This window comes from Aplysia californica, unplaced genomic scaffold (assembly GCF_000002075.1).
Source record: "Aplysia californica isolate F4 #8 unplaced genomic scaffold, AplCal3.0 scaffold00003, whole genome shotgun sequence".
Lineage (NCBI taxonomy): Eukaryota > Metazoa > Mollusca > Gastropoda > Aplysiida > Aplysiidae > Aplysia > Aplysia californica.
In genome coordinates, this window is record NW_004797273.1 from 2,464,881 (window position 1) to 2,484,519 (window position 19,639).

A 19,639-nucleotide genomic window follows, 5' to 3' on the forward strand; every position below is an offset into this window, starting at 1 on the left:
CACCAGAGAAAAGCATCTGCCAACCACCAACCGAGTAGGTTTGGAGCTGCAGAATGTTGTGATACAATTTGCAGCAGGACGGACTCAACATTCCTCAAAAAGTCGATTGTTTCTTTTTTCCTTTTTTTTTGTTGTAAGTGTTTTACGGCGCTCGCATCTGTATAATGTCATATGAGCGCGCGGGACACACCTAACATTTTCAGGTGGTAGGAGGAAATTTTTAATTTTGCACGGGCGGCGGCCAAAGCCAACTCTTATCGATTTTGGACCACCAAGGGAACTTTAACGTGAGCATCTTGAACACAGAACCTCCGAGATTTTTCGCCTTTGTCCAAGAAGGCTAGGTGTAGATCTTTCCTACCAGAAGATCAGGGGTGTGGCTGAAAGTCAGCAGTGGGAAGGAGCCAAGGAGAAACAGTGGAAAGGCTGCAGAAAGAGTCAAGAGCCTAGAGGAGGGGGCAAAGGAGGTGAGGGGTGGGGGCAGAAAGTGGAGACGAAAGCAGATGACAGAATATGGCTAGAAAGCTGGAAAAGAGGTGAAAGGAGACGAAAATTTTAGAGCAAAAAATTTTCCCGTCGCTACCTGGATTCGAACCCAGGACCTTTGAATGAGAGGTGAACACCTTAACCTCTAGGCCATGAGAGTCCCCATCGTTTCATTTACAAACTTGCACCGACATACAAGTGAAGTACAAAAACGGCTTTAAAAATGTCAACACAAAAACATTTAAAAAATTGAACTAAAAACATGTTTAGAGAATTTCTTTTATTGTGTCACACACTCACTGTGTGAAAAATGGGTTTGGTATTCTGTACATTCACTTCAGACGTTATGAAAAAAAGAAGTCTTTTCAAAGAAATGCTGTTACTTTTGTAAAGTTGAAAAAGCTAAAGTACAAAACATGAAAAGAAAATTCATGTATACAGAAACGGAAAAGTCAAAATGGATTAAGCCTTTTATATACTTTTTGTATAGACGAGAGCAAACTGATAGCCCACAGAAGGAGAGAAAAGTATACTACATCGTGTATAAAAGTAAAAAGAATCCCATACCATTTTGGTCACTGAGCCCCATACTAAAGGATTACCTTTATCCTGCTCAGCGACCTCTGTGCAAGCCTTACACAACTGGGGTAATGATTCATTTAAAAAAAAACACTCCCCAAAACATCTAAGTAAAGATCAACATGCATGGAGTTTTCAGGATAGGTCTCAGGGTGGGTCAGCATTCAATCAGTTAGGTTACATTTCATTGTGTATAAGTATAACTAGTATAAGACAATATACATATGCAAATCTGATCACAAGCATGTGTCTGCCATGAAGTTAAAGATAAAAATGTATGATATGCCCACCAAAAACTTTTGAAAACTTATCATTGATGAGTGAATAGGTGACATAAGGTTTAGTAGAATGGAAAAAAAAAAGAGGATTTGAAGTACTTATCATAAATCATACTTGACAATGCCCATAAAGATTTGTATAGGAAAAATGAATACAACAGGCTTTGTTTATGACAAAGTAGTTAGTTTATCACAAAACTCCTGTTACTTGAAAGGAAGTTAAATCCTAGTTTACTCCCTTTTTATTTTATGCATTGCCACTTCTCTTAACTTAACACGATAAAAAAATCCCAGTAGAACTGGTAAACGAGAAGGGATTTTGGGATGTTACATAAATCCTCTCCGCTGACTTTCCCTCTTTCCTTTTTTTCTTTGCTGGCAGTACCCTACCTTTATCAACACACATATTTAAAACTTTAGTAGTGTTGCCCCCACGTTTTTCTCACACTCACTTTGTTACTTTTTACTGGTAGCACACATCTGAGGGAAAAGCTCTTCTCCACCATATACTTTTGTGTTATCAAAGCACAGATCTAAAGTTTTTGCTGAGCATCTCCAGGCCATACTAAGGGTCTCACTTGCTTTCTCCCTCGAGCCCAATGTGGCTGAGCTATGTCAGAGGAAATGCTACCAGGTCTCTGGCAGCAAGGTGTAGGTAAAAGAAGCTTATGTTCTGAAAAACCGTCCAGGTCCTGAATTGCGACCAAAACAGATTAAAGAAGATCAGATTAGTTGCACTTTTTCTTTAAATACATGAAACCTTTCTCTCTTTTTATTTTTGAACAGTTGATGCTGCCCAGGTTCACCCATTCTCAACCTCCTGGTATTTTCAGTTTGAAACCAAAGTTCTTGAGACATTTCTATGAAATCTTTGTAATATTATTTCCACAATATCAGAATCATGAGGACATGTGTCCATATTGAGGGTGTGACAGTGTGACATAGGTCATAACTGAACATCCCCCCCCCACAAAAACATGCCTCTAAAAATTGGGATAAGATGAGAAGAATTAATTCTAAAAATTGAAGGAACATTTTCAGAGTGAAGGAATATCACACTTACTTAATAAACTTAATTTAATCACAAAGCTCATTCAGCTCACAGCTCAAACTTTTATTCAACAAAGTTTATAATTTGACTTGAGTCTACATGTCAACCAAAGGTAACAATGGAAGTTCAATAAAAAAATAACACCCCCCCCCCCCAAAAAAAAAGGGCTGATTTCTTTCAGATCGAAGGCTCACACAGCTGCACAACGTCTCCCCAGATCAGCAAATCACACAGTATTGCAGCTCGTTAAGTGCATACTGATTTCAAAATTTTTTTCCGTGTTTAGTGACTACAACGTAAAATGCCGATTAGCAACTCAGCGAACTGAGGTGAAAAAGTTATCTACCTGTCCCAAAAACACAGCTTCCTTTTCAGTAAGGTGGGAATTGAATCTACAACCTTTTTAGTGAAGGTTTGAACATTTATTGCTTGTCAAGGGTACAAAAATACCAACAAAGCATACCCCCTCCCAAAAACCCCCCAACAAAAACACACAAACACACACACGAATGCATGCACACACACACAGACATGCACATGCACACACAGACACAAAGAAATGGGCAAACACATACTTTCTTCTCCATACAAACAAGCCTCCCTACAACCTTTCGAGTGAAAGTTTAAAAATATATCGGTTGTCAAGGGCAACAAAGCACTTCCCACTCTCACTCTCCCCCAACACACACACACACACACACACACACACACACACACACACACACATACACACACACAAAGAAATGTGCAAACACTAGAAGGACAAAATCTCCTCCCCTCAACCCACGTTTCACTCATTCTTCTTCATCTGGTCAGTCTTGGTGCTGGGCGTGCGTGGGTAGAGCTTCTTCTTCATGTTCTGCAAGTCATTGTAGAGGTTCCTGTGGAGGATCTGTGAGGCACAGATCAGGCCCATCATCAGGGCAGAGGAGAAGCCGCAGGTCATGGTGTCTTGGCCTACAGGGGCAGGAAAAAAAGGGGTTGGAGTTTGAGTTTGAGTGATGAGAAGCACACTGACACAATAATCGTCTGGTTTAAAAGGGCAGTAAAGCGGATTTGATTTTCAGTTTGAGTAAAGAGAAGCACATCAACACAATAATGATCTGACTTAAAAGGGCAGAAAAAAAGGGTTTGATTATGTTTCAGTAATGAGAAACACATCAACACAATAATGATCTGACTTAAAAGGGTAGAAGAAAAAAAAGGGTTTGATTATGTTTCAGTAATGAGAAACACATCAACACAATAATGATCTGACTTAAAAGGGTAGAAGAAAAAAAAGGGTTTGATTATGTTTCAGTAATGAGAAGCACGTCAACACAATAATGATCTGACTTAAAAGGGCAGAAAAAAAGGGTTTGATTATGTTTCAGTAATGAGAAACACATCAACACAATAATGATCTGACTTAAAAGGGCAGAAAAAAAGGGTTTGATTATGTTTCAGTAATGAGAAGCACATCAACACAATAATCGTCAGACCTAAAAAGGTAGGAAAGGAGGATTTGAGTTTGAGTTTAGATTTTAAAGAAGCACATCGACATAATAACCATCATTAAGTGCAAGGAAGAAGCAAGAGAGATAGGAAGAAACAACAGAGGGAAAGAAAAGAAGTAGGACCTACCAGTGGTGCCCTCTTACCACCCGCCGGAAGAGGGAAATCATGATAGATAAATAGAAGATCGACAGCACCACACCCACTTGTCAAAGTCATAGGAGTCTCCCCCAACGGGGGATAGAAGAACAACATTTTTTATAAAGGGCAACAATGGTCAATATTTCCCTCATGGATTTTACTGAAAAACATTGATCAAAGGCACAATAAATGTAAATTTGCTGTTTCCAAGGACACTTAAACTAAAGAAGTCACTAAACTTTGTAAGCCATTTCCTCGCTAATTTCTCGCAAAAATCTCAACTTCTGATAAAGATACATGGGTATTTTATTCACCAAAAGCCAGACAAATGAATAAGCATTGAGATTATACCAGAACCCCATATGCCCAAAAATTGACGGGCGCCTGATTCCACTTGTCATGACACAAAATATTTCTGCATTCTGCCGACTCTGCTATGTGCATGCTAGACTACAATGTCTTTCAATCTTTTCACATGGTTTAAAATTTCAACTGAAACAAAATAAGGAAGAAAAACCTGTGAGGTAGAGTCCAGGAATGTCTGTGTCCGGCCTCAGTTTGCTGGCCACGTCGGCGGTAAAACGAGCTTTGCCCTGGTCAAGTCCGTACATCTCACCCTCAGGGCAAGCGAGGTAGTGGCTGTTGGTCACTGGGGTACCCACCTCCATGTAGACACGCTGAAGCAAACAATATCAAACAATCATCAGTGACTCTGATAGAAATAAGTAGGAATTTAACTGGCTGACACAGACAAAGTTAACACATCACTGGCTAAGACAGACAAAGTTAACACATCACTGGTTGAGAAAGACAAAGTTAACACATCACTTGTTAATATAGACAAAGTTAACACACCTTTGGTTGAGAGTCAAAAGATAACACATCACCCTCGGCTGAGCCAAAACGTGTCACTTTCTCTGGGGGGTATGGGTTTAACTCCCACTTTACATTGTAAGGTCATTTAAAAGACCCGACCTCTGAATTTAACACAAATCTCCGATAGGACCCAGCCAAGAGTGAGGAGAGCCTAAAAAATGTGGCATCAGTGTCCTATATATCGCAACCGTAAGGTCGTGGGTTCGATTCCGTCAGAGGCCTAATATTGTATCCTTGTGGAGAGACACTATAAAAAAATTTTGCTCTATTTACACAGGTAGGAGTGGGTACCTGGATATAGAGAGCGAAAGAACTCATCAGTTCGAGGTGAGCTGCTTGCACTGTTGGCTTCCCGGGAAGCCGAGAATGCTTCAGAGTGTTTTACGGTCTGCTGAGGTAATAATATAGTGTAAAGAGAACAAAACTTGCTGTTGAGTGGGGATACGCACTATACAAATGTTATTTATTATTAACCCTTAAAACCCTGAATTCTTTTTTTTCATACCTCCTAGAATCCTGAATTAAAATTGAGATACTAAAAAAAATTAGGTTGGTTCATTATTTTGTTTACTGTGTCTTTAATTGTTGTTGGATTTTACTGAAGTTTGAAAATGTTATTTATATATGAATGCACAGTCTGAACAAAAGGGGAAAAGATTAAAACACTGGTTTTTAGGACCAACTCTATGAGTTAAGTCTTGTGTGTGATCCCCGACTCCACTTCAGTCAAAGTATCATTAGACCCAGCCGTAGATCTTGCCTCTGGTAGCTTTAGTGGTGATCCCCTGCCAATTCCACTATCGTCAAAATCATCATCCATGTTATGCGGAACATTGCAATCATCTTCAACAGTCATATTTATTGATATATCTGACTGGGAGATCATTATTGGGGTCTGGTTAGGATAAAATATGTCAAAGATTTAGTGGCCTGAAGGGTCTGGCAGCGAAAAGTGACTAATTTTTCTTAAAAACTCGCAAAATTTCCAAACTTTCGGTGTAGAACTGCTCTCATGACATTATTGGTACTTTCTGCTCGCGACAGAGTCATCTGGAGTTACGTCCCCTGTTTCTAGCACTGGGAATTAAACGATAAAGTCGACCAGCGGTTACCAGCGGTTTAGGAAAATACGGCGTCAGCGGTTACCAGCGGTAAAGGGTTTTAAGGGTTAATATCATTATTATTATCAAAACTACTAAAACAATCCATGGTCACCTATCACATAACATATAGTCGTACTTCCCACCTTTCCTTCCAGCTGGGGGAAAATGTCCACACACTGTTGCCACAAGCGTCGACCAATCACATCTTTGATACCTTCATAACGCTCCCCACGGTGGCGCAGTTTCTCGTCCTTCCACTCCTTGAACCACTCCCAGTTGGCCAAGGTGATGACTAAGACTGACGACTTGCCTGACAAGTGAAATGTGAATAAGGATATAAATCATAATATAATGGAGTGCACTGATACCAACAGGTGCTTTTTATGAAACTATGAAACATTATAACTCTAGCCCCCCCCCCCAAAAAAAAGAGAGAGAGAGACAGAGAGACAGAGAGACAGAGAGACAGAGAGAGAGAGAGAGAGAGAGAGAGAAGAAATTAGGGTTGAATAATCGTTTAATGAAAATAAAAATACTATCTCTGACCAGGGATATATTAGTAGATTAAATGGTTCACAGAGAAACGAAGAAAAAAAAGGTATCAGAAAGATGACAGAGGCAGTCTATAAACAGCCAGCAAACTGCACAACCACTGAAAATGGGAGATTATTATTAAGGCCACAAGATCAGTTCAAACTACCACAACAGGCCGTATGTGGTAAAAAGTGATCAGATTGGTAGATTTTAGTTTTTTTAGAAAGAGAAAGATCAACTGAAAACGGTCATTAAGTACTGGGAAAAACAAAGGCAGAAATAGTGATCAGACTGGTTCAGTTAAGTTTTTTTTTAAAAAGAGAAAAAGATCAACCAAAAAAGGTCATGAAGTACAAGGGAAAAACCAATACAGAAATGCAGAAATAATAGAAGGATGTAGACTTACCAGTGGCACCCCCCAACCACCCCCTGAGATTCGCAAATGTTCCACTAGCGAGGACATAAGAAGAGGCTCACCTGGGTATTTGGCCTCGTACTCGGGGTCTTTGGCAGACGGCACGGAGATGTAGCCAAAGGGAATCTCTGCGTCCTCCAAATCCTCGGCCTTGAGTGACAGAAACTCTGACAAAGTCTTGTTGATGTCCAGACTGAGAAAAAGAACAAAACAGTACTGAATTTTGCTTTCATTTGATTCTGTTAGTTTCCATATCTGGAAGAAAAAATATTCATTTCTTTAAGAAAGTTTTCAGCCCTGTTTGTTAATCTAGTTAAACATAAATTCATCGCTGTGGGGTCACGATTGATTTTTTACACAGATCTTCAATCCGTACTCTTTATTACTATATATCATTGGCCACATGATACTATGTCACAAGCCCTAAAACCAAAATTTTTTAGGTGAGAGAAAAAACTGTTTCATTCTTTAAAGAATTGAACGGACACTTCGAAATTGATAATAAAAGAAGGGAAAGGCATTATTGATTATTTGATATAAGCCATTTTGTGAAAAGGTGTTTTTGTAATGAGACAATGGCTAGGCACATTGTGCGATCCCTTTTTTCCTCTGATACAATGTATTAACTCTCGCGAACTGAAGTTTATTACATCCACAGTGTGGTTTGCTAGAGGTAAATTTATCCTACAGCTTATCACAGCTCTCTTAGGTATTATTGATAGTTTCTATGTAAATGATAAAACATAAAATGTCAGACAAGAAATAGAAAAGGTTCTAGTAGAAACTGTTTTACGGGTTTATTTATTGCCAAACTGCCCTCTTAACAACTTTTAGTACATTCCTACATATAAAAAGTATCCAAATGAGGACATATTCTTGCAATTGCTTCGAAGTATTACTGGAAATATAGTTATTCCAAATAATTTATTGAATACGTTACAATACTTTGAAAAATAAGTGTCTCATTTCACCTTCGTATTGTCACATTTATTCATCACACACACACAACACACACACATATTCTCACAATCAAATATAATTATTTCAAAATACTTTTATAAATCAATGCTCTAAGGTGTCATTAAAAAGCATGGGCCTCAGCTGGAATTACTGATTTCAACTCCTGTAAATGTTGGTATTTTGTACTAGAGTTACGTCTTCTTTGTAAGTGTAGTGCAAGGGCAGTGGTGCTTGATGGCATGTGGTTGCGGGGTTTGGGCATGTCTTGCCAGTCGTCACAGAAAACGAGCTTGTACTGAATGTCCCCTTGTGGGGAATAGCGGAGAGCTCATACGTCAACCACTTTTGTGTCCCCGGCTTTTCTTCCTGGTCGAATGGTTGAGTATTCTTATACTGATGAACATTTTCAGAAGAACGTTAAGTCTAGGTGTTTGACTTCGTAGGGTCGAGGGTCTTCACGCGCCAGTTTGAAGACATTAACATAGTCAGAAAGTACATGTATAAGAGTGTTTTGGGGATCGTTCAATGACGCTGTGAATACTATCGACTCACATTCGGGTGTGCCCCTTTGTGAGATATTTCTGTTCTATTGTGATATTGAGCTCCTGAGCAAGAGCTGAGATGACACTGGCAAAGGTGATGTTTTTATTTTGTTAAAGGCATCCATCACTGTATAGTATTATTCTGCCATAGGTCTCGGCAAGGGGTCGTATATAGTTTGCGATGCAAGATGAAAATTCGTTAGAAGTTAGTCCAGTTTCCCCCTCATGCCAGACATAACATTTCACGTCCCGGGTTGCCATATTGTATACAGCAAAGTTACTAATGGCAAGCTTTGTTCTATAGTGCAGAGCAGAGGCCTTCAGCATGGAATGGGTTTCAACATTGAAGATCCGTTCAGACAAAGCACACTCTGTCTGATGGTTCATTTGTTTGGGTCTCAAGGGCTATCTTTTTACCCATGTCTTTCTCTTGCCTTGCTGCCTCTTTGCTTTCTTCATGAACTACCCACACAATCTTCTGTTACGTTGCCTGTTTGGTACCTGACGCAACTGTCACATTGGTCTTTTTTTGGCTGGAAAAACGCTGAATTGGTTTGGTTGAACTCTTTCACGAATAGTTCGAGCCCCACAGAATTTTTCCCCCTTTCAGCACATTTTGTTACATAAAGTCTGTATACATCGGTCAAACTTTTGAACGTTGGTTTCAAATAAAACTTCGAGGAACTTTTGGAACTTTTGGAAGGCAATGTAGAAATTGTTCATTCAAGAATATTTTGGACTCTGCTGCTTTGTCAAAATATGAATTAGACCTCAATGATTCTTATTTCCTTTCGGTCGATTTGGCAAATACATCACGGATAAATCTCGTCACTAAGCACAGGGTATTGCAGATCATAGTCCTACACACTTCGACCATGACTCCATCATGCTTTAAAAAGTACCTAGCTCAGCATCATGATTCCCTGCAGCAGTTTTAAAAGTGTAATAAATTATTACCCTTTTGTCTACACCGGCTGGTCCATATGTGTGCATATTTTTTTCGGCACATCTAAGAGACAAGATCATAGCTGTCTCCTAGATGCAGACTTTTGTCTGGGCAGGCACCTTTAGGTGGACCCGCCACTAGACCGCGTGGCCACACGGGTGGTCATAAAGCACTCATTTAGTCTGTGCTGCCCAGAAGAGCGTAGCTTGTGATCTTGGAACACAGGTAATTTGACAGCTTGCGGACATAGCACATTGTGTTTTCTTGCTTTTTTTTCAACATTTAGAATTTGAATTTCGACCAAATATTTCTGAGTACATGCAACCGATACCACAGAATAAGAAATAGCAATTTTTATAAAAATCAAAATTTTTAGGTTGTGACATTGTATCATGTGGCCGACGATATATGCGTTTCTATTTCATTGACAACCCCCCCCCCCACCCCGACATAGTTAAGATCTTTTAGGATGCAACCTTCCAATCCTACCTGTGAGTCTCAACCTGGGCTAAGAGGGATATATCCCCCAAAAAAGACTAAGATACTCAATAAAAATGTTCTCTCCATTTGGGAATCGAACTAAAGTCTCTTGTGTGTGACTGGGAAGCGCCTAACCACTACATCACAAACACCAGTACACTTACGTGTTATAGAGCCAGTAGTTTCCAGCAGGCAGATTCAACTCTTTGGAGGTTCCTTCTACACCCATGAATGCCGTGATAAAGGAGAAGCTAGGACCAATCTTCTCAATGAGTGGGTAGATACCTGCAGGAAAAACACACACACAGATATGTACATCTATACACACCATACACATACATACATGCATGTGAAAACGCTTGAAACTAAACTACTCATGTCTATCCCTCAGAAGAGTGATACACCATTTCCTTGAAAAAACCTTACACTCAGGCCTAATGGCATAATCTACTTGGTGTGGTCTGGCATTGACTACAACTAACGGGAGCAGAGAGCTCATGTAAACTTCAGAGATTTCACTGCACCAGCAAGAACAAGAAATGTTTTACAGAGAAAACCACAGCCAAAGGTGAGGCCTATTGACAAAATGAGTTGCTTTTTGGATTTTAGCCATATGGACATAGGTTATAAATAAGTCATATTTATAGGTTTAGTTTGTCTAATTTATTAGTCAGAATTGATAATTCATGGTAAAATAATGTGAAGAAAGTGGCAGCAGTTGAAAATCTTCAAATCTGATCCTTGAGTTGATCTTTGGCCGTTATCTCCATTCATGGATTGTAAGAAGCAACTCATTTTGTCAGCACGCTTCACAAATATCTTTTGTTAACAAACTATTCACACCAACTTACTCGTATTCATGAACAAGCCACTCTGTAACAAGGAATATGAAGAAAGACTGGTGCAATCATGTCTAAAAAATCAAGACACATGAAGCTAAATTGCAGAAGACACAGAGTCGGCATGACAAAGGCTATTTTTTTTTTTTTCGAAAGTAGACCATACTTAAGTATTGGTCAGCAGCAGAATAATTTTCGTTTTAGTAAGTTTTACCGCACTTGCAATACAAGTAGGTCATATAAGTGCCAAAGATTAAAAGTGTCACTAGATAGTAGCATGCAAATAAAAGAAGGAGGAGAGATAAGGGCTTAAATGTGTGATAGGAAAGAAGTAAACCACACCAGAACCCCCACAAATCACCCACAAGCATAATAACCAGAAGCAGCAGACCACAACAGACCACCCACCAGCCACACACAAACATAAGATAAAATTAACCACGATTTAAAAAGAAATCAAAGAAACAACATCGTATTAAGATGGAAACACAGAACATCCTATACTATTACTATGACGTATGACTTACATGACTTCTGAGCAATTTCTTGGGGCAGCAGCGTCTTGAAGGTGTTCACAGCGCCTGCATCTGAGATGATGTATCTGGCGTGCAGATCAACCTCCGACTTACCGCCCACCCTTACACCTGGCAGACAGAGGTCAGAGGTCACAATGCTAGGTTCTCTTGTGTTTGTTTTTCTCTTTTATGTATCGACAAATTCAACAATTCTTAATTAATTTTTTTTGGGGGGTGGGGGGGGGGGGGTGTTTGGGAGGGCGGAGTGAAGGAGGTTAGCAATGTATGAACCTTTATTTAAAACTTCCCTCTCAGAACATACTACTTTTGTTTTGTAAATGTGTTTTATTGCATTTACAACACAATTAGGTCATATAAGTGCCGAGGATTAAAGATATTACAAGAGAAGAACAAAAGAAAAAAAAAGGAGAGATTTAGGATGACAGATGTTTGATAGGAAAGAAAGAGCCAATCACATAAGGGCACCCGTCAACCACTCACCTCCCAAGAATATTCCAGGACACCAACAATTAATTAACAGAGAGAGCAGTTCGGTGAGGAACCCCCCCTCCCCCCCACCCCTAAAAAAAAGACCAAAAAAAGTGTTTGTGCTTTGGCCTGGCTAATCAGTTAGGTAAATGGGGGAGTTTACTGAGATCATTTCATTAACTCATTCAGAGCTACGGACGAGAATACTCGAGAAACCTGGGCCCCGCCCTCATACTAGCGACGAGTATTCTCGCATTCTGCCTTGCTATCTTTATAGAAAGAATTACTCTATCTAATCCATACCAAGTTATTTGAACTAATCGTGATGCATTATGGGAATGGTCCGGGAGACATTTTTTCTGCTCGAACAGCCATAGAGCCTGCTAGCTTTTACAGATTTTCCTCAGTAGACCCAGTTTCATGTTGCCATAACAAAACTGCCCAGTATATGAGGGGAGTTCACTGCTGGAGAGCTCAGCAGTGAATGAGTTAACATCACATTTTTCTTACAGGCTGTCCCCACAGCAGCCAAACATGTTGGAGATATTTGAATTTATGATCCAAGATTTGTGTTTGATGGTGTCAACGAATTAAATAGATAAACACTGATTAAACAATTAAGAAGATTGCCAGTGGACAGAACAACTGTTTCATCTACTGCTCTCCCCTTGACAGTGCAGACAATTTTACTGACAATATATATATATACAGTTAAAAATGCCTAAGGCATTCACCCACTGTTGAGGACAAAAGCCGCCACTCAGAAAGGTGACCCTCTTACACAGTGTCCATACAATGTAAAAAAGCTGGGGGTTTTTAAGCAAAAAGGGGGGGGGGAGAGAACTGAGAATTGGAAGTGACTGTTTGTCATTTGTACAGATGATTGCTTTGCGGTCATTAGAAAAGCAGGTTGCACTGTACTTGTTTTTTAAATGAAGCTTGTTCCATCTGAACTAAAAGATGTACATCATAATAATATTGGTGCATTCAGAGCTATGAAACTCACCTACTGCTCTCCCCTTGTCGTTACAGAGGATGTTGGTGACAGGTGCCTGCACGAGAACGCGGCCGCCGTGTTTCTGGATGACGTCACACATGTAGAAGGCAATCTCGGACGTGCCAGCCACTGGGTAGTAGGCACCGCTTATGTAGTGTGTGATCAGCACCGAGTGCATGAGGAAGGGGACGTCTTTTGGGACCACGCCTGCCAGGAGAGTAGGATGGGTGGGAGGTGTGAGATGATATTTTAAAAATTAATTTCTTTTTTTTTTCTTGCAGATATTTTTTTTACAACCCCATTGACAAAATTTAGAGCATATAGGAGGTGGGTTTCTGTCCCTGCTTGTCAGAGCCCACCTAGGGCTGAGCAGGATACATCATTCTAGCAAAAACACCTTGAGATCCTCAATAAAAATGTTTTCCCCACTGAGGAATTGAACTAGGGTCTCCTAAGGGTGACAACAAAATGCATTACTGCTACATAATAGACACCGGTTGAGATGACTTGAGGAACTATAGCGAGAGTAATTTGGGGCTGTGTGTGAGGCAGGGAAGGAGATCAAGAGGGTGAAAAAAGAGAGAGAGAGAGAGTGAGAGTGAGAGAGAAAGAGAGAGAGAGAGAGTGTGTGTGTGTGTGTGTGTGAGGTAGAGAAAAGGGAGGGGGCGGCGCAATATCATCCATAAACATGTGCCTCACTAACCATAATCTCCACAGATGTAGGAGAGGACGACCTTGAGCTCTTTATTGCTGGTCAGCCCGTCCAGCACTTCCTGTAGCGTCTTCTCGGTGTAGCCCTTGCGCCAGCACGCAAACACCAGCTTGTACAGGCCGCTCATCACCAGGAAACGAACCAAAAGCTTCGGCATGGCCTTCAGCATCACAATACCCAGAAAAGACTTGCTGGCATCCTGTGGTATGCAGAAAAAACAATCATGCAAGATTTACATACTCCAAGAGGGTACAGGGAAATTAATTAATGTCTAATTTACATTTTCCTAGAGAGGACACGGAAATCAATAAATGTGTTATTTACATATTCCTATTGTGTGTACAGAGTACAAAGAAAACAATGATTATGTATAATTTACTTATTCCTTAATGAGTATGCAGAAAACTATCAAGCCAAATTTATATATAACTACAGAGCACAAGAAAATTAATGAAGGTATAATTTACATATTCCTATTGAGTAGACAGAAAACAAACAAAATGAATATACACCTACAGAGCACACAGAAAACAATCATAAATGTACCAACAATAAACCAATATCTGCACACAAACTATACTTAAAGACTGATAATTAGCAGATTCTTATGGGGTTGAGGAGAGGGGGGATAACAGTGGGTCAAAGATGTGAGGACAAAAAAACACCTACCTAGTGACGCCAACTCCTAGTTTCTGGTTCATATAAAGCCATACTACAGATGTACAAAAATTGCAGCGGCCGCCTACAAAACTAACTCCATGAGCTAAAATATAAAAAGGGACATGAGACTTACATAGATAAGATTTATGTATTGGTCAATGGCCTCTGTGTCCTTGGGGAACATGTCTTTCAGATTCTGGATGTAGCGTTCTTTGCCGGACACCATCTTGTACATCTTGGCCTTGCTGGGCGGCCCGATTGCCACCTGTAGATGGAGGAAGAGAGAGAGAGAGAGAGAGAGTTATCCCAGCATCAAGGTTACTATTTCGCTACCCTAGAACTACAACGTCCTATCTGCTCAGCACCTGGTTGTGAGAAAAAATCTTACAATTTTGATAGAGCAGATGGAATATTTGGTTTCTGACTTCATGGTTTTTACTACTTTATTTTACTTTTCCAATCCAGCGGCCATTTCGGTTCTAGCCCTTCGGCATGTCGATATGGCAAAGAATTTACAGGTTTTAATTAGCTGTGTCGCTGTATAGAATATTTCCGATGTCTGGGAAGGCGGGTAGGTAGGTGGTTTTAGTAACTCAAAACTGACAAAAATGTCTGACAGAAGTTTGGAATTCTCTGGTAGTGATTTTTCACACTGAGAATTTAAGGATGGCAGAGAGCTACTCCGGTGTAACACTTTGAGGTGTGGAGTCTTTTCGAATTTCGCCAAGATAAGCCTTCTCGTCTCTCTAGCTTTCAAATGTCAAGAAGTTTTTAAAATAAACAAAAAGCATACGAACTCCCTGGTTCCTTCTTACTGCTGTCTTTCAGCCACACCCCTGATCTTAGGGAAGGTGGGAAGATCAAACAACTAGCCTTCTCGGGCAAAAAACTTGGAGGTCCTGGACGGTCCTAAAATTTATTAGAGTAGGCTTCGGCAGCTACCTGGGCAATATTCTAAATTACTTCTTACGAAAACTGAAAATATTTTGGTCAGTATAATAACAAAAACAATAGGCCCTACCGTTGAAATCTGAACGTAGCTGCCTGAAGGCAAAGGGCACTACAAAGAAGGAAAAGCAGTCATATACATAAAAAATCAGTCGCACTGCACGTTAGAGCTAGAGTCTGCTCGATTAATCGAAGGCTTGCGAGCAGTGGACGGCTTGCTCTAGAGGCTTGTGAGCAGGCTTGTGCTTTGCTTTGCCTCCCGCTCGCTACCGGGGGGAACTTCCGGTGAGTTGTGACTCGTTGACAGTCTTGCTGTACTGTGTCGTGACGTCGCAAACTCTCGTGGCTGTGGGCTCAGTACATAATATTACAGAAGATTCTGGTTATTTGCTTTGAAAGGCTTGCACCAAAAGTGCAAGATTGTTTTTTTCCATAGTCGGGTTGCAAAAAATAAAAAGCTCTATTCAAAGCACTTAAAAATTAATAATAGATCGGCTATTCTTACGATGCAAAGGTCGGTTTGTTTTTAATGTGCACGGGCCAAGTGCTTCGTCATCGCACGCAAAAGACCTCAGTTCGATTCCCGTATGGGGAGATATTTTTACTGATAACCTCCATCTTTCTGCTGGGGCGTTGTTCCCTCTAAGCCCAGGTTGGCCCAGATATTGGGTTGAAGTAGGCCTAGTCCGTCTCCTAAATGCTCTGTGTTATGTCACTGTGAGTGTAAAACATCTACAAAATACGTTACATACATACAAAAGCCAATCACAACAATCCTTGGAATTTTTCATTCTTGGGTAATATAAGTCTACTTATTAGAACCAGAAACTTAGGTCTCTGTTACTACAATACCACGCTACCTCTCACTTATCCACTTGCTCAGCTGATCAACGGCAGGAAGTTAAAAATAGCTTCAGCCCGCTAGGTCTCGCACCAAAACAGGCACAGCTTCTCCCTTCCTCCAAGGTTCATAGTTCACACTGAGAGCGGTCTAGTTGCTCGCTGCAGCAGCAAGTCAGCCAACTGGCTTGCCAAGTTGCGAGCAGGTCCTGGGAGCCAAAGCAAATCATGGACAATGGGATGCAAAGCAAATCATGGGACTTGCAGTGCTGAGAGCGAGATTTGAGACTTGACGGCCGTCCGCTGCTCGCAAGCCTTCGATTAACCGAGCAGACTCCAGCGCTACACTGCGCAGTGACACTGTGAGTGTGAGCGGGATCTCTCTCTCTCTCCCGCTCTCTCTTTTTCTGACGTAAGAGGCTTCGCAGATAGCAAGCAGGGTGGGTAGGATGAGGGGGTCTGACACAAGTGGCTTCGCAGATTGCTTGTTGGTGTGGACTTGAAGCTTATGCTAGACTCAACTTATCATGCTGGTGATTTGATTTGACGATTAGACCTCATGATTTTAGGCTTGTGACTTGAAACTAGGGGCTTGCAAGCACGCGCGGGTTTGCTACCGGGGTACAGGTCTACTGCAGGTTGAAGAACCAGCAGTCTACTACACTCGAGACCTAGCAGAGGAACGCGAAGAAAAGCAAGGGTGCCTACAGTGACAAGAGGATCTCAAACCCATTTAACTCAGACTGGCAAGACCGAATAAAGTTATCTCCCCACTAACAGGGAGGGTCACGAGGTTACAACACCCAAAGGCAGAAACCCCAGCATGTGACTTACAGTGTCAAATGCGTCATCCATCTTGTTCCATCGCAGCTGACCGCCGGTCAGTTGATCCAGCAGTGATTTGTTGTCCGAGCCCTCATGGACATTACCAATGTAGTGAATGCCTGATGAAAGGGAGAGAGAGAGAGTAAGAGAGAGATACTTATAGAGCCGCGGACTAAAAACCTCTTTGTTGAAAGCATTTCCTAATAAAAAAAGCTATACCTGTCAGTTCATCATGGAATAGCTAATTGGAGTCATAAGAGACACTGACATAAAATGCATCTTACTAGAACATAAAATGCAACAAAAAAAAACCCCACTACAACCCCAGGCACCAAAGAGTGGGAGTGAAAAGTTTTAACTCACATTCAATACCCTTCTCCACAGACAGTAATATATTTCACCTCTTATCAATGGCACCCTCTAACAACCTGCTGCAGTGGACAACCCACTTGTGTATAATCTCAAATCCCTTCCCCGTTAACTGTAAATATCTAAAGCCCTGTCAACGGCACCCTCCAACCCCCCAAGTCAACTGGACGTCCTACCTTTGTCAAACTCAAATCCCTTCTCCATGGACAGTAAAATATTTAACGTCCTATCATAATAATCAATGGAACCCTCCAACCACCCACTCAACTGTAACAAAAGGTCCTACCTGTGTTAAACTCAAATCCCTTCCCCAGGCACCCACACAGGTGGATGACCTACCTGTGTCAAACTCAAAACCTTTCTCCACAAAGGAGTGACAACATCCCCCGGCCTGGTCATGCTGCTCCAGCACCAGCACCTTCTTCCCCACTCGGGACAACAACACGCCTGTGGTCAGCCCGCCGATACCGCTGCCGATCACGATAGCGTCCAGCTTCTCTGGCACTTTGCTTGTCTTGAATTCTGCCAAAAGATTAAAAACAAGAAATCGTTACAATAATATGTATGTCAGGGTGGGAAAATCAGGTGGTCGTCTTGAATTCTGCAATTAGTTTCGAATTAGTAAGTACAGCACTTGCAAAACAATGCTCACCCCAGTTACTTCCCATCTAGAAGTTGTCACTCCAATATCGCTTGATCTTTTTCAAGAACCAGAACTTAACTGACCACTCAATGCTGTCACAACGCAGAGAATCGGGGAGGCACAGCATAACAGATTTTGTTTGTTTGAGAAAAGAGAAGCACATCGACACAATAATGGTCATTTAGTGTTGTGAAAAGCTAAAATGGACACTGAGGCAGATAGAGACAACAGAGGGAAAGTTAAGAAGCAGGACCTACCAGTGGCACCCCCCCCCCCCCAAAAAAAAAACCCACCCGCACACGTCAGACAGAAATGAAAGTAGTTGCAGTACATGCAGATATCAGCAACATACTCAGCCCAGGGGCACAGCGAAATTGTCATGAGGGAAATTCTTTTGATTTAATTCAGCACTCGAATAATGAAAAAGTCTTGTGCGTACTTTTAGGTACTTCCCCGTCTTACAAACTAGTGAACATGTGAAATGGTAAAGAGGTTAAACGCCCGATTTTAACGTCAAAGGCGAAAGGACTGAGCCAATAAATGGGAAATTTGTGTAAAGTGCCTTTCCCAAGGACATGACGTCGGACCGAGCTGAGGCTCAAACTTCTGAACCTGCAATCTCCCGATTAATTATGGGTCAGGTATCTTAACCACCAGACTAGCGACACCGCCTACAAATTAGTCTTTGCGTCTGTTATAAAATATGTTACTGGGCTAGGGACGACCATCCCCAATCTGGTGGGTTCCAGGTGGTGGATAATTTGTTTGTTTGTTTTAGTTAGTGTTTTACGGCACTTGCAACACAATAAGGTCATAAGTGCCGAAGATTAGAGCTGTTTCAAGAGAGTAACAAACACAAAAAAGGATGATAGATGTTTGGTAGGAAAAAAAGGAGCCGACCACACTAGATCACCCGACAACCACCCACCCGTGTGGCGGATTTATGGAACGGCAACTGTAATGGATGTTAGCTGTGAATAATATATTAAGTTGAATAAGCAGCCCTGGAGCAACTGGCGATGCTCTTACCAGGACGGGATGAGGTGGTAGGTGGCACCACCACGTCATTAAATGCTCTAGGGGTCCGCTGACAGGAGCACACTGCGGTAAAGGACCGCATTAAATCCTAGCACCTGTGGGATTCGATAACAATCCTCCCTATGCTCTCACGGTAGGTACTAGGACCTGGAGTGCTGAAATCGGAGGTATTGGGCCGCAAGGCGCCCTCTAGAGAACCACAATACTACGTTTTCGTAAGAGATTTACAGCACTTGCAACACAATAAGGTCATATAAGTGCCCAAGAGAAGGGTTTAGTTTAGTTTTAGTTAGGTTTTATGGCACTCACAACTGCATAAGGTCAAATGAGTGCCAAGGGGCGGATGACAAAGTAGAAGTCCAAACGGGGAAACAGGCTTACTCTGCTCACCTCTCTAGCCCCAACAGTACAAAATCTGCTTCGACTATGAAGGCACCCCGGAAATAGCAGTTCACAAGAGAGTGACAAACATACAAAAGAAGTACAGGGAAAATGACGATAGTAAGGATAAGGAAAGAAAAAGCAGCAGTTCCTCCTATTTTGTTCCGCCCGGCACAGGGTGAGCATGACATTGATAATCAGCGCATTTACTACTCTACTGTGCATAAGAACATGTTGATATACCCCCCTTCGGGAATGGATTAAAGACAACTTTGGTCAGCAGCACAGCCCTGGTGGTGGGAGGGGAGACGGTTAGAGGTGTTAGAAGGGAGTAACAAACACAAAAAAGGAGGAGAGATAAAAATGGCAGATAATTGATAGGAAAAAGGAGCAAACCACACTAGAGCACCCTCCAACCACCCACACAATACCACGTAATACTGCAAAAATGGCACTGAAGTCGGTACAACTAGATATGGTGCTCGCCCTGGGAGGACC

At 41.4% G+C, this 19,639-nt stretch overlaps 1 protein-coding gene across 1 annotated transcript in view; it reads right to left on the reverse strand.

Moving 5' to 3' along the window:
- Positions 1-751: 751 nt before the first annotated feature.
- LOC101863939 (all-trans-retinol 13,14-reductase) overlaps positions 752-19,639 on the reverse strand; it is a gene marked incomplete at its 5' end in the record, with an annotated part of 32,251 nt that continues 13,363 nt past the window's right edge. The window contains 11 exon segments of the mRNA XM_005089120.3: positions 752-3,351; positions 4,547-4,706; positions 6,152-6,318; positions 7,020-7,150; positions 10,050-10,170; positions 11,252-11,368; positions 12,735-12,932; positions 13,429-13,636; positions 14,231-14,362; positions 16,720-16,829; positions 17,419-17,601. Of these exon segments, the coding sequence (XP_005089177.1) occupies positions 3,185-3,351; positions 4,547-4,706; positions 6,152-6,318; positions 7,020-7,150; positions 10,050-10,170; positions 11,252-11,368; positions 12,735-12,932; positions 13,429-13,636; positions 14,231-14,362; positions 16,720-16,829; positions 17,419-17,601 (1,694 nt within the window). The 3' untranslated portion in view covers positions 752-3,184.